Raw genomic sequence first — 15,248 nt, forward strand, 5'->3', positions numbered from 1 at the left:
AACAGCAAGAGCAAAGGCCTTGAGACAGGAATGAGTTTATAGTTGGGAACAGAAAGGAGGCCTGTGTGCCTGGAACACAGTGAATATAAGTGTGAGCAGCAGGAGGTAGGATCAAAGAAGTTCATATCTGATTGTCTCTATAGATGCTAAAAAAAATAAAGTTTGGGCACCAGAGAAAATGGGGACCAACCAAACCTTGGAGCAAAGTGGATTAAGATGGATATTTATCCTAAGAATTTCTTCCACCAGCCAATCTTAGACAATAATGCCTCATTAATTATTTATCTTCCTCCAAAAAACCCCTTGTTCTCTGAACTACCACAGCAATTCTCCTAACACATTCTGCTAGTTCAAGCCCTGGATTTTTGCACACTGTTTCTTTGCTCAGAATGTCTTTCCTCCATTCTCTGCCTCTGAAGAAATCTCAAGCCCACCCAAATTCAGCTACAATTTTCTTTTTCCTGTACATATCCCAAACAAAGGTAAATGTTCATGCAGAAGTTTGTATAACTATTATAACATATTTCAAATTGTATTGTGTTTATCCTTTTCTCTTCCTAGACCAGGGGTTCCACAGGGGGCAGAACACATTATGACCCATCTTTGCATTCTCAGTGCCCAATAGAGCAGGAGATACATGGTAGGTGCTCAATAAATGTAGGAAGGAAGAAAAGGAGGAAGGAAGGAGGAGAGGGAAGGAGGTGACAAAACTCTCCTTGACCAACCTATGATCAGACGCCTCTGAATTATCCTGTCACCTAGGCCCTGACTTATAGGCTTCTGTGTTCATCTTTACATTGTCCAATTTTAGCAAGAATCCCGCTACAATTCCCTGTCCTTTGTATTTAATCACCCTCCATGCCTAATCAGGTTCCTCATACTCCCCCATCCTCAGGTGACTTCTACTCACTCTGGCCTGCTATCAGAATTCCACACCCCCTACTCCTGATGTTATCTCTTAGTGAATTTCTATCACTGAATCCCACCCCTACCCCTTGGCTATAAATTCCCACTTTTCCTGGTTGTATTCACAGCACAATCTCTCTCCCCTATTGAACAACCCCATTGCAGTGGTCCCTAAAACTATTGTAATAGTCCCAACCCTTGAAGAAAGTGTGTCTTATTGTCTTTAAGAAGTGTCATGAATAGTTGTTTCTTTAACAGAGGAAGTAAGGAAAGAGGAAAGGAAGGAAGAAGGAAGGAAGGAAGGAAGGAAGGAAGGAAGGAAGGAAGGAAGGAAGGAAGGGAAGGAAGGAAGGAAGGAAGGAAGGAAGGAAGGAAGGAAGGAAGAAATGAAAGATTTAAACTTCAAATTGAGGTAAATAGTTCATTTCTGGGGAATTTGTAGTAAAAAAGAAATAGATTCACCAGAAAAGGATATTTTTGTAATAAAAGGAAAATTATATTCATTTGGAAAATTATTTTTTGCCCTGCTAAGACCACCAAGGGCTAGAAAATCCTTCCCACACTTCTTTTCAAAGGTATTCAATATGAGTCACAATTCCTGCCAATCCTACATAGATCTGTATGGTCACAATTAGCTATATAAAGAGCTGGAGAAGAATGGTAGCTGATAACTTCTGTGGTGGAAACAGAAACCCTCTGCACAAAGGCCAAACTCTGACTAGCAACAGAGAGATGGAGAATCTACAAGGCACTTCCAGAAAGCAATCTTTCTGACGTGCATTCTCAGGAATGCAGAGCTGGACAATGCAGAAATGAGATGACTAACTAAAGGTGAAGCACACTAGGCTCAGAGGTTTGACTTTGGTGAGGAGAGTGGTAGCCGAAAAGGAAAAGGGGGTGAGACAGAGGACATCTAGTCAGAAAGGCTCTGAGATTCTCAGCAGATCCAGAATGATGGTGTTGTTGTCTGTCACAGCAGTTCTCAGCCTTGGTAGCACATTAAAAATTATCCACTGGGAGAGGCCACGCGCCCCTTGGTCCGGGCGAGGCCATGCGCCCCTGGGTCCGGGTGAGGCTGGGTCCTGGGTCCGGGTGAGGCCGTGCGCCCCTGGGTCTGGGAGAGGCCACGCGCCCCTTGGTCCGGGTGAGGCCATGCGCCCCTGGGTCCGGGTGAAGCTGAATCCTGGGTCCGGGCGAGGCCCTTTGCCCCTGGATTCGGGTGAGGCTGGGTCCCGGGTCTGGGTGAGGCTGTGCGCCCCTGGATCCGGGTGAGGCCACGCGCCCCTGGGTCCGGGTGAAGCTAGATCCCGGATCCGGGTGAGGCCGTGTGCCCCTGGATCCGCGTGAGGCTGGGTCCCGGGTCCGGGTGAGGCTGCGCGCACCTAGGTCCGGGTGAGACCACGCGCCCCTGGGTCTGGGAGAGGCCATGCGCCCCTGGGTCCGGGTGAGGCCTCGCACCCCTGGGTATGGGTGAAGCTGGATCCCGGGTCTGGGTGAGGCCATGTGCCCCTGGATCCGGGTGAGGCTGGGTCCCTGGGTCTGGGTGAGGCCACACACCCCCTGGGTCCGGGTGAGGCCACGTGCCCCTGAGTCCGAGTGAAGCCGTGCCCCTGGGTCCAGCCGAGACCAAACCAGAGGGAGTCGGACCTCCGTTACCACCATTTGTCCACCATCCAGAGCTGAGGGGTCAGTGCCGACATGTACACATAAGGAACTGGTGGACATTGAAATTGGGTCTCTAAAGAACTGTTGGTCCAGAAAGAAACTCACTACAGACTGATTCATTTGCCTGTCAGCATAACTATTATTGCTCGTCTCACATTCAGTTCTTATAAGTATATCTCTAGTGACACATGATCTCGCTCATCTAGGGGAAATGATGAACAACATAGACTGATGAACAAGAACAGAACCAGAAACAAGGAGGCATCGATCGGACTATTGGGCCTCAGAGGGAGGATAAGGGAGGGTGGGGGGAGGGTGGAGAGATCAACCAAAGGACTTGTGTGCATGCATATGAGCCTAACCAATGGTTAAGTTCAACAGTGGGTTGGGGCATCCGTGGGGAGGGGTGTGGGATGGGAATGGGGGGATGAGGACAAATATGTGACACCTTAATCAATAAAGAAATTTAAAAAAAAAAGATTATCCAGGAGCCTTTAAAATCTGTAGTGCCTGGACTTCAGAGTATTTAAATAAAATCTGTGAAGATGGGGTCATAGCATCAGAATTTTTAACAAGCTGTCCAAATGATTCTATCAGACACAGGTGGTTAAAATCCTTTATTCTGTACCATTGGCAAAGCCCTTTCACATGCATTGACTTATTTAATCTGGTTTATAAAGAAAGGTAAAACCAAAGCTCAGAAGCATCACTCTAGGTCATGCAGCTAATGGCAAGATTTAAACCTGGGCCTTCAAGTTTAAGGTTCAACATGTATTCTGTACATCAGGCCAGTTTAAAGAAGTGCTCCTGGGGAGTTTTGATGGGAATAAGTTGGTCTTGAGTGATTCTGTTCTCCCCTTTTTATGCCCTTTCTTCTTTAACTTTTCTCCTTTCTCCACAGCTTTTCCTCCTACATTCCTCTCATTCCCAGGTCCCATTCCTACTCACATTCCTGCTGGGATGATCTGAGCAGTGACTAACCACCTAGTGGGAATCAATTTTGTGGGCAGAGTCCCTGTGAAAAAAATGTTCTCTTTAAAAGAACATTGGCAAATGAGATAAAATTCAAACAACTGGTGCATCTGGGTGGAGTGTATGGGAGTTTCTTGTACTGTCCATAAAATTTTCCTGTAAGTTTCAAATATCACAATAAAAAGATACAAGAAGGAGAGGAGGAAGGGGGGGGGGAGAGAAGAAGAAAAGATTGGCAGCATTTAGTGCAGATGAAATGACCTTGGTGATGAACCAGTAGCCTGAAGGTTGGAAGCCTGAGTCTGTTCCTGACTCAAACCACCACCCTGTTGTAAGACCTTGGCCAAGCTACCCCCTGTCTTGGATTTTATTTTATTTTCAGGGAAATGAGCGGACTAGAGTAGATCATCCCTGTTCTGTTTATTTATTGCTGCGTAACAAACCACCCCAAATCTTAGTGGCTTAAAATAAAAATTTATGATTTCCTTTCATGGTTCTTTGGACTGACTAGGCCCAGCCCTGTGCTTTTCACTTGAGGAACCATTGAGGTTACAGTCAGGTAGAAGTTGGGTTTGGCATTCCCTGAGGCAACAGCTTTCCACTATTTTAACTATTTTTTTTAATTATTCCAGATAGTACTACTTCTTGATATTTCAGTTTTCTCCCTCTTCCATAATCACATATTCACATCCTTCCAGCCTACCCAAATCTTCTCATGACAATTACATCCTAATTTGGGCTAGTTCAATGTTCTGTTTATTATTACAAGGCTATGTAAACACTCTTTGCAACTGAATCATGTAGTACTTACTGATCACTTTTCTTGTCTTGCATTTTTTTTTCTTAAATTCGCTTATTTGCCTATGTAGTTAACACTAATTTTCCAAACTTCTGCTAACTATTCAGATCTTGTGTCTAGATCTTCAGAAACATCAGCTATTCAATCAATTACCCTTTTTTGAAGAATTTCTCTTAGGCCTTCTATTGTACTCCAGTCTGCTGATTTTGACTTTTTTGCTGAAAGCATAGTAGTCCCTTATAATCTGCCTTTTCAGTCATCCTTCAAACTCCCTTTACTTCTTTGGACACTCTGTTTCTATATCCATATGCCCTTTTAAAAATTTCTCCATTGTTTAAATCAAGTACATCCTTTGGCAAAGCAGAAATCTCTGAAAAAGGTAAAATTTTCAGAACTCACAACTAGGAAGATGTGTTTATTTTATTCTTGCACCTGATTATAGTTTAGTTGGGTATGATATTCTAAGTTAGGAATCATCGCATTCAGAATTTTGAAGGATCCTTTCCATGATCTTCTAGCTTCTGGTGTAGCTGTTGAAAGAAACCTAAAACTATTCCAATTCATGGTCTTTTGTATGTAATTATGTTTTTTCCTTTCTCCCCTCTCTTCAATTTTACTCCTCTCTCTTTCTCTCCTCCTCATCCTCCTTCTTCCTCTTCTTCTCTTCCCCCCTCCCTAAATCCCTCCATATCTTCTCTTCCCCCCTCCCTAAATCCCTCCATATCTCCCTCCATCTATTATAGTATTTTGATCTATTGTGCTGGTACTTGACAGGCTCTCTTAATCTCGAAACTGGTGTCATTCAGTTCTGAAAATTTTTTCTGACTTATTTGGTTTGTGATTTTTCTCCCTTCCACTTCCTTTCTTCTCTTCTTTGGAAACCCTATTATTTAGACATTGGACATCAAGGACTAATCCTTTTATTTTCTCATCTTTTTTTTCTCTATTTTTATATTTATCATTTTATTCTATTTTATAGTGTACACCTTCAACCTTAAATTCTGGTGTGTTTTTTTTCTATTGAGTTTTTATGTCTGCTGTCATATTTTCAATTTCTAAGTGCTCCTTTGTCTGTTAGTATGCTTTTAATAGCATTTTCTTCTTCTTTTTTTTTAAATCCTCACCAGTGAATATGTTTTTTAATTATTTGAAAAAGAGAGAGAGATAGAGAAAAACATCAATGTGAGAGAGAAACTGAAAGATGAAACAGAGGGCCGCAGACCAGGACACAAGCTTTATTAGAGGAGAAGACCCCTGCCAGGCTGCCTCCCAAAGGAAGAGAGCACATGTGCAGGGGTTAACATGCCTTTTGAAGGGAGGAAAGGGAAGGGATGGGGCTTAGGGTACTCAGCACACGCTGATTGGTGGTTTCATATAAGGCACATGATTAGGCACTTAGGGACTTAGGAATCGGGGGCTTAGGGTATTTGGCAGGTGCTGATTGGTGGTTCAATGTACAGTCCATATAAGGTGCCTGGTTAGGTGTTCAGGAATGTCCGTGCTGCAGGTGGAGTGTACGTCATACTCGGTCCATCATTTGGGGGAAGGGAGGATCTATCAGAAACATTAATTGGTTGCCTCCTGAACATGCCCTGACCAGGATAGAACATGCAACCCTGGGTATGTGCCCTGACTGGGAATCAAACCCGCCACCTTTTAGTGCACAGGATGATGCTCTAATAAGCTGAGTCATACCAGCTAGGACAGCATCCTCTTCTTTTCTCATGGTTGTACTATCACTTCTTGATTCTCTGAAGATATGATTTATAGGGTGTCCCAAAAAATGTATACACACATTGAATAATTATAAAGGCAGTGTTTATTAAAATACATTTTATTTTCATTAAACAGCTATCAGTGTATACATTTTTTGGGGGGGATACCCTATGTACTTGTCTTCTCCCCAAATACTGTTTTCTCTAAGGTGCCTGTTGTATTTGTCTCTGTATTTCAAATTAGAGATAGATGGTGATCTTTGGGGTACCATAAAAACTAAATAGTCCAGGTCACAAGGAATGTTTATGAAAAGTTCTGGACTCATGTTGTGGGACTTGTTGACTATGATATCTAATAGTGAGTTGGAGCATCTTGTATCAGTATGTGTAAATCATTCCTGTAAGGCTGATCATATTTCTGGGGAAGAATCTTTTTAGTCTTGCACTGGGGGGAACAATTTGGTTGCTGGCATTCTTAGAGCTGTGTTAGTAGAGCTGACTAGAGACCTCAATATTTAGGATACTACATTATTTTTTTTTACAGGCTATTTTAATATATTTTATTACGGGCTATAAAAATATCCAGAAAGATAAAGAAATGTGATGCAATGATATATGTCCTAATATGAAGAACTTTCACTGCATTGTTTTCTTCACAATGGCCTTCAAATCACAGGAGGCAGAGATGCCTTGTCATTTCCTCTTCTTTTATTACATGCTGCAGAATTTCAGAATTAGTACCCCGCCCTCAGTCTTCTCATTTATAAATCAAATGCATTTTCAATCTATTGTTCAGATAGAGCGTATTTTTTCCTGTTCCACAAAGAGGACTTTTGCTCTCACAAATGGATCATAATGCAGTAGAGTCCGTTTCTCCCCTAGGCGACTTCTCTTGGTGTTGAAAGAGAAACCTGTCCCAGCTTGGCTTACCATTCTCACTAGAATGTTCTTTGATTTGCTCTTGGCAACTTCTCGCCCTCAGTGACATGCGCTGGACATGCCGGGCGCTGTAGTCCTCAAGGTCTGGGAGGCCGCAGCCACAGCCAACCGCCAGCACATCCCTCTGTTTCCCGTAGGCCCTGTCAGTCGGGGCCTGCCTGTCCTTGCCCGCGCCTTCGCCGCAGGCCTCACCACCGCTGCGCTCTCCAGCCCACTTACAGGAGACAGCCGACAGAAACACGGTGACAGCACCTCCACAGCTTCCTTCAGCGGCCCAAGGTCACTCAACAAACTACTTCCAGGGCACAGGCCTGTTCCAAAAGAGGAGGTCTGAAGTGGCCCGCAGCCACGCACCTCCATGTAAACCTGGAGGCGGACCTGCTTCCCACCTGTGCTCTTTTTTTTTTTTTTTTTTTTAATTTAATAAATCTTTGTTGTTCAGATTATTACAATTGTTTCTCCTTTTTCCCCCCCATAGCTAAGGTGACCAGATTTTAACATTGGTAAAGCGGGACACCATTGACACCATTGATTGACGGGAGGGGGGGGGGGGGGTTATATATTTTTTAAATTTTGTAAATATATTTTTTAAATTTAAACATAAGTACAATTTACAAATATAATAAATAAAAAATTATGTATAGTATTATTTTATTCTTTGGCATATTCCTCATTTGAGTGAATTTTTTTTAGTAGATTGCTGTCGTTGTTTAAAAGGTCATGAATTTGCCGTAACGTAACACTATAAAATATACATAATACTAGTACTGTCTGCTAAATTTAAGAAAATTTATGTATTTATGAAATAAATAAATTAATTATTTACCTAAATTATCTGGATAGCTGATTTGTAATGACATCACTTGTTTAACTAGCTTACTAGCATGCAATACAATGTGTATCGTCTGAGAGACAGTTACAAAATGTTTTCATCGTTGCCAATCCCAAAAAATGCCATTGTTCATTAAGTTCAAACAATAGTGGTTGAATTCTAACAACTGCGAACTTTGATAAGCAGTTCTCAATAATCAGGTCTCAACAATTATTTGTTATTATTAAAGTTTAACATTATAAAATTAAACAAAAATAATATAAAATATCCTGGCTAAATAGCCACATGGCCGCCAAAAAACGTATAATCCCTTCCCGTTCTCCCGCCATTCCCTAGCTTGTCTTGCATTCTTTCCAAAAATTGGGACTTTTTTAAAACGCCGTGGGACGCGGGACAAATTGTTAAAAATTGGGACTGCCCGCCAAAAGCGGGACGTCTGGTCACCTTACCCATATCTCCCCTCCAACCGGTTCCCACTCCCTCTCTGCCCTTACCCCCCCACCACTGTCCTCATCCATAGGTGTATGATTTTTGTCCAGTCTCTTCCCATACCCCCTACACAGACACCCCTTTCCCCCTGAGAATTATCAGTCCACTCCCATTCTATGCCTCTGATTCTATTATGTTCACCAGTTTATTCTGTTCCTCAGATTTTTAATTCACTTGACTTTTAGATTCACTTGTTGATAGATGTGTATTTGTTGTTCATAATTTTTATCTTTACTTTTTTCTTCTTTTTCCTCTTTTTAAAGAATACCTTGCAGCATTTCATATAATACTGGTTTGGTGGTGATGAACTCCTTAGCTTTTTCTTATCTGTGAAGCTCTTTTTCTGACCTTCAATTCTGAATGATAACTTTGCTGGGTAGAGTAATCTTGGTTGTAGGTTCTTGCTATTCATCACTTTGAATATTTCTTGCCACTCCCGTCTGGCCTGAATAGTTTCTGTTGAGAAATCAGCTGATAATCGTATGGGTGCTCCCTTGTAGGTAACTAACTGTTTTTCTCTTGCTGCTTGTAAGATTCTCTCTTTGTCTTTTGCCCTTGGCATTTTAATTATGATGTGTCTTGGTGTGGTCCTCTTTGGATACCTTTTGTTTGGGGTTCTGTGCACTTCCTGGACTTGTAAGTCTATTTCTTTCATCAGGTGGGGGAAGTTTTTGGTCATTATTTCTTCAAATAGGTTTTCAGTGTCTTGCTCTCTCTCTTCTTCTGGCACCCCCATAATTCTGATGTTGGTGCGCTTGAAGTTGTCCCAGAGGCTTCTCACACTATATTCAACTTTCTGAATTCTCTTCTCTTCTTGCTTCTCTGGAGGAGTGCCTTTTGCCTCTTTGTATTCCAAATCTTTGACTTGATTCTTGCATTCCTCTAGTCTGCTGTTGGGTCTCTGTATAATATTTTTTATTTCAGTCAGTGTATGTTTAATTTCTAGTTGGTCCTTTATCATATCCTCGAGGGTCTCATTAAATTTATCGGCCTTTTCCAGGAAATTCTTGAAAAACCTTATAACCATGGTTTTGAACTCTATGTCCAGTCGTTTGCTCTCCTCCATTTCTTTTGTTTGTGATCTGTTTCCTTGTCTCCTCATTTTCGCTGCTTCCCTGAGTTGGTAGGGTAGCTTTGTGTACTAGGTGTCCTTGGGTACCTATTGGTTCAATGGGTCAGCCTCCCAGTGACCTGAGGTGGACACTCTTGGTGTACCCCTTTGTGGACTGTGTATACAGCTTTGTTGTAGTTAAGTCTTGATTGTTGTTAGTGTCACTGGGAGGAATTGACATTCAGGCCAATTGGCCGTGAGGACCTGCTGTGTCTATAACGGAACAATTGCCATGCTGGAGACATGTTTATGGGGCAGGACTTGTTCCAGTAGGGCTTTGGTGCTCATTGAGTCAGCGTCTTGAATGTGGCCCTTAGTAGAGTAGTTAAAATCTGGTGTCGTCTCACACCGACCAATAGATATACTAGTTTCTGGATCTCCAATGGGGTGCAGGTCAGCTACTATCTGAGGCCACCCAGCAGGAGCTACAGCAAGAACTACAGTTTTCTCCTCTTTGCTTGGGGTTTGGCGGTTTTGGAGCAGTCTGACTGGAGCTGCAGTTTATTTGATTAAGCTTCCACAGAACAGGCCATTTATATGCAAAAGCTGCTGTGTGGAGCCTGGGTGGGTTTGTAGAATGTGTGGGGCGGGGTCTCAGGGCAGGGTGGGGCAGGGTCTCAGGGCGTCACTAGGCTAGGGCATAGCAAACGGCGATGGCTGCCATCAGCCATCTCTGCCTTTCCATGTTTCCAAGTCCCCGTGTCCCGCGCTACTGTGCAGTAAACAATGATTGCTGGGCGCACCTCTGCAAAAAAGTCACTCTCACTTTTCGACCCGATGGCCGAGAGTCCAGCTTCTCCCCATAGGCGTCTGGGTCCCCCGTGTGTCCCCAGAAAGTGGGTTTCAGAGTGATCAGGAGCTTGTCTCCCTTCGGGTTGAAAAATAGCCGCACGCCCAGTTGCCCGCCACCAGCCCGATTCGCGTGCCTCTGTACCTCAGCTTTTCAGCATTTGTGCTCCTTTCTCTTTCCTTCTTAGTTGTAAAACTTCCACTCAGCCAATTTTCCCATGGTTCTGGGTGGTAGACGTTTTGTCTTTTAGTTGTAGTTTTAGTTTTAATTGTTGTGTGAGGTGACAGTTTAGTTGTTTACCTTTGCCGCCATCTTGGTTCTTCCCGATACTACATTATTTTATTGTCATTGTTTTCAGTATGGTACCCTACTCCCAAATGTGCCTGGTATCTCCTAGTCCAGAGAAGATCTGTTTTATACTACCCAGAGATTATATTTCTTGTCTTCTACCAAAGTAGGGGTGGGTGTTCATCTGGTTGCACGGTATGGGGTAGAGATCTAGAGATCTAACTGTGTCATAAACAAACTTCTAATCAAGCCTGTCCATTCCCAAGTCCTGAGGTAATTGGTGTACATTTATAGGTTTATGAGGGATTCTGTATGTAAATAGGTTGTTTTTACAACTTTTAGTGTGCTGGTTTAAAATTAAGCTTTTCCTGAGTTGCTAAGTTAGTTAGCACCCATTCATTTACATTTTGTCTTCTAAAATTTTGTTGTTTCAATTTTGTCTTTTTTCACTTTCTCCACTTTTGTGAATTTTGCCTTTTATAATGCATCTCTTTACTGTTGTTTAAATGGAATTTGGTAATGGAGAAAAACAACATATAGGTTTTGGCCCCTATTTTTACCCAGTGTTCCCTAAGGAAGATGCCTTGAATTGGGAGGATTGGGGGCAAGAACAGAAAGATTCAGATCACAGTATTTCCTAAGACTTAAAGGTGTTTGATTTTGAGGTTAAATCCACATTTCAATTTGCTTTCCTAGTTTGTGGACCTTGCAAAAGTATTGAGGACACCACATTATCATCACTCCCACCTCTGTCAATATGACAATAGCTTGATTCACTCAGTGATTATTCCATTCCTCTGCCAAACCAGGCACTTATAAACTTTATCTCAGTTAATCCTTATACCAACTGCATAAGGTAGGTAGTTTTATTATTTTCATTTTAAGGATGAGAAAAATAATGCTAGGAGAGATTAAATAACTTGCCCAAGTTTATAAAGTTAAAACTTGGAGGAATCAGGATTCCAGCACAGGTCTATCCAGCTCATAGTTGCTGTGATATGATGTTTCTGCTTGTTGCAGGCTTCCACTGCCTTGCCTGAGCAACTTTCCTCTACTACCACCTCAACCCCCACTGCCATTGTCATTGCTGCCTGTGTCACCCATAACATCAGTTTCACAGAATGCACTTAATAAGTGTACAAGTAAATAAATTTCAGAATGTGGGTGCAAGGGAATTATTGTGTTTAAGACAGCTTCCTAGGATCTTTGAGGGGTATGCAATGAAAGCAAACACACCTTCAAGAAAACATAGTCTATTTTCAGAAGTAGAAACTCCCTGGTCCTGATGCTCTTGTCTTTTATATATATGTATATAGATATAGATATAGATATAGATATAGATATAGATATAGATATAGATATAGATATAGATATAGATATAGATATAGATATAGATATATAGATAGATAGATAAAACAATAAAATATAAATATATTAAATATATATGTATATATATATATTTAATTTTATTGTTTAAGGTATTACAAATAGTAGTACATATGTCTCTTTATTTTCCCCCCATTGACCTCCCCCCAGCCTCATCTACCCTCTGGCAATTGCCCTCATCCCCCGCCCCCAGTGTCTTGCGTCTTTTCATGCATACAAGTCCTTCGGTTGATTTCTTACCCCCCAAACCATCCCCTACCTTCCCGCTATAGTTTGACAGTCTGTTCAATGCTTATTTGCCTCTGTCTATTTTTGTTCAACAGTTTGTTATGTTCTTTATTATCCATAAATGAGTGAGATCATGTGGTATTTATCTTTCATTGACTGGCTTATTTCACTTAGCATAATGCTCTCCAGATCCATCCATGCTGTTGCAAATGGTAAGAACTCCTTCTTTTTTACCACAGCATAGTATTCCATTGTGTAGATGTACCACATTTTTCTAATCCATTCATCTACTGATGGGCATTTAGGCTGTTTCCAATTCTCTAGCTATTATAAATTGTGCTGCTATGAACATAGGGATGCATATATCCTTTCTGATTGGTGTTTCTGTTTTCTTGGGATATATTCCTAGAAGTGGTATTACTGGGTCACATGGCAGTTCCATTTTTAATTTTTTGAGGAAACACCATACTGTTTTCCATAGTGGCTGCACCAGTCTGCATTCCCACCAGCAGTGAAGAAGGGTTCATTTTTCTCCACATCCTCTCCAGCACTTGTCATTTGTTGATTTGTTGATGATAGCCATTCTGACAGGTGTGTGTGAGATGGTACCTCATTGTTGTTTTGATTTGCATATCTCAGATGATTAGTGATGTTGAGCATGTTTCCATATGTTTCTTGGCTTTCTGAATGTCCTCTTTCAAAAAGTGTCTATTTAGGTCCGTTGCCCATTTTTTGATTGGATTGTTTATCTCCCTTTTGTTAACGTGTATGAGTTCCTTGTAAATGTTGGAGATTAAACCCTTATCGGAGATAACATTGGCAAATACGTTCTCCCATGCAGTGGGCTTTCTTGTTGTTTTGTTGATGGTTTCTTTTGCTGTGCAGAAGCTTTTTATTTTGATGTAGTCCCATTTGTTTATTTTCTCTTTAGTTTCCATTGCCCTAGGAACTGTATCAGTAAAGATATTGCTACGACAAATGTCTGCTATTTTGTTGCCTATGGCTTCTTCTAAGATTTTTATGGTTTCCCATCTTTAAGTCCTTTATCCAGTTTGTGTTTATTTTTGTGTATGGTGTAAGTTGGTGTTCTCGTTTCACTTTTTTGCAAGTATCTGTACAGTTTTCCCAACACCATTTATTGAAGAGACTGGCTTGTCTCCATTGTATGTTCTTGCCTCCTTTGTCAAATATTAATTGAGCCTACTGGCCTGTGTTGATCTCTGGATTCTCTGTTCTGTTCCACTGGTCTATGTCTATTCTTTTGCCAGTACCAGGCAGTTTTGAGAACAATGGCTTTGTAGTATAGCTTGATATCTGATATTGTGATCTCTCTAACATTGTACTTCTTTCTCAAGATTGCTGCAGCTATTCGGGGTCTTCTTTTATTCCAGATGAATTTTTGGAGAATTTGTTCTAGGTCTTTGAAGTAAGCCGTTGGTATTTTAATGGCGATTGCATTGAATTTATAGATTGCTTTGGGTAGTATGGACATTTTAATGACGTTGATCCTACCAATCCATGAACATGCTATTTTCTTCCATTTGTTCATATCTTCCTCTGTCTCTTTTTTTAGAATCCTGAAATTTTCTGAGTAAAGGTCCTTTGTATCCTTGGTTAAGTTTATTCCTAGGTATCTTCATTTTTTATTTTTATTTTTTGGCAATGGTAAATAGGATTGCTTTTTTAATTTCTCTTTTTGTGAGTTCAGTATTGGTGTATAGAAAAGCCATAGATTTCTTGGCATTAATTTTGTATCTTGCTACATTGCCAAATTCATTTATTAAGTCTAGTAGTTTTTTGATGGAGTCTTTGGGATTTTCTATGTACAATATCATGTCATCTGTGAATAAGGACAGTTTTACTTCTTCTTTTGCAATTTGGATGCCTTTTATTTCTTCTTCTTGTCTGATTGCAATAGCTAGTACTTCCAGTACCATGTTGAAGAGGAGTGGTGAGAGTGGGCATCACTGTCTTATTCCTGTTCTTAGGGGAAATGGTTTTAGTTTTTGCCCATTGAGTATGATGTTTGCTGTGGGTTTATCATATATAGCTTTTATTATGTTGAGGTATGAGCCTTCTATTCCCACCTTGTTGAGAGTTTTTATCAAGAAAGGGTGTTGGATTTTGTCAAATGCTTTTTCTGCATCTATAGATATGATTATATGGTTTTTATCTCTCAGTTTGTTTATGTGGTGTATCACATTTATTGATTAGCGGATGTTGTACCATCCTTGCATTCCTGGGATAAATCCTACTTGGTCATGGTGTGTGATCTTTCTAATGTAATGCTGGATTCGATTTGCTAGAATTTTGTTGAGGATTTTGGCATCTGTGTTCATGAGGGATATTGGCCCATAATTCTCTTTCTTTGTATTATCTTTATCTGGTTATGGGCTTAGGGTAATGCTGGCTTCATAGAAAGAGCTTAGAAGAGCTCCTTCCTCTTGAATTTTTTGAATAGTCTGAGGAAGATAGGATTTATTTGTTCTTTGAATGTTTGATAAAACTTCCCTGTGAAGCCTTCTGGTCCAGGGCTTTTGTTTGTTGGAAGGTTTTTTTTGTTTGTTTGTTTGTTTTTGTTTGTTTGTTTTTTAATTACTGCTTCAATTTCCTCCATAGTTATCAGCCTATTCAGATTTTTTTTATTCCTCCTGGTTGAGTTTTGGAAGGTTTAGGAATATGTCCATTTCTTCTAAGTTGACCAGTTTGTTGGAGTAGAGTTGTTCATAGTATTTTTTATGATTCTTTGTATTTCTGTGGGGTCTGTTGTTATTTCACCTTTTTCATTTCTGGTTTTGTTTATTTGGGTCCTCTCTCTTTGCTTCTTGGTGAGCCTGGCTAGAGGTTCATCAATCTTATTTATCCTTTCAAAGAACCAGCTCTTGGTTTCATTGATCTTTTGTATTGTTTATTTGTTTTGTTTTGTTTTGTTTTTGTCTCTCTGTCTTTTATTTCTGCTCTGATCTTTATTATTTCCTTCCTTTTGATCACATGGGACTTTTCTTTCTAATTCTTTAAGTTGCAGAGTTAGATGGTATATTACCAGTTTTTCTTTTTTCTTTTTTTAGGTAGACCTGTAATGTTATGAACTTCCCTCTCAGGACTGCATTCACTGTGTCTCAAAGATT

General features: G+C 40.7%; 1 protein-coding gene across 1 annotated transcript; it reads right to left on the reverse strand.

Moving 5' to 3' along the window:
- Positions 1-6,698: 6,698 nt before the first annotated feature.
- LOC114235144 (39S ribosomal protein L33, mitochondrial-like) lies at positions 6,699-7,273 on the reverse strand (the record flags this gene model as incomplete). The annotated part of the gene is made up of 2 exons (XM_054713164.1): positions 6,699-7,025; positions 7,216-7,273. Coding segments are annotated over 2 exons (234 nt in total), but the record flags the coding sequence as incomplete, so codon positions are not given.
- Positions 7,274-15,248: the final 7,975 nt, after the last annotated feature.

The sequence above is a fragment of the Eptesicus fuscus genome, chromosome 3, assembly GCF_027574615.1.
Source record: "Eptesicus fuscus isolate TK198812 chromosome 3, DD_ASM_mEF_20220401, whole genome shotgun sequence".
Lineage (NCBI taxonomy): Eukaryota > Metazoa > Chordata > Mammalia > Chiroptera > Vespertilionidae > Eptesicus > Eptesicus fuscus.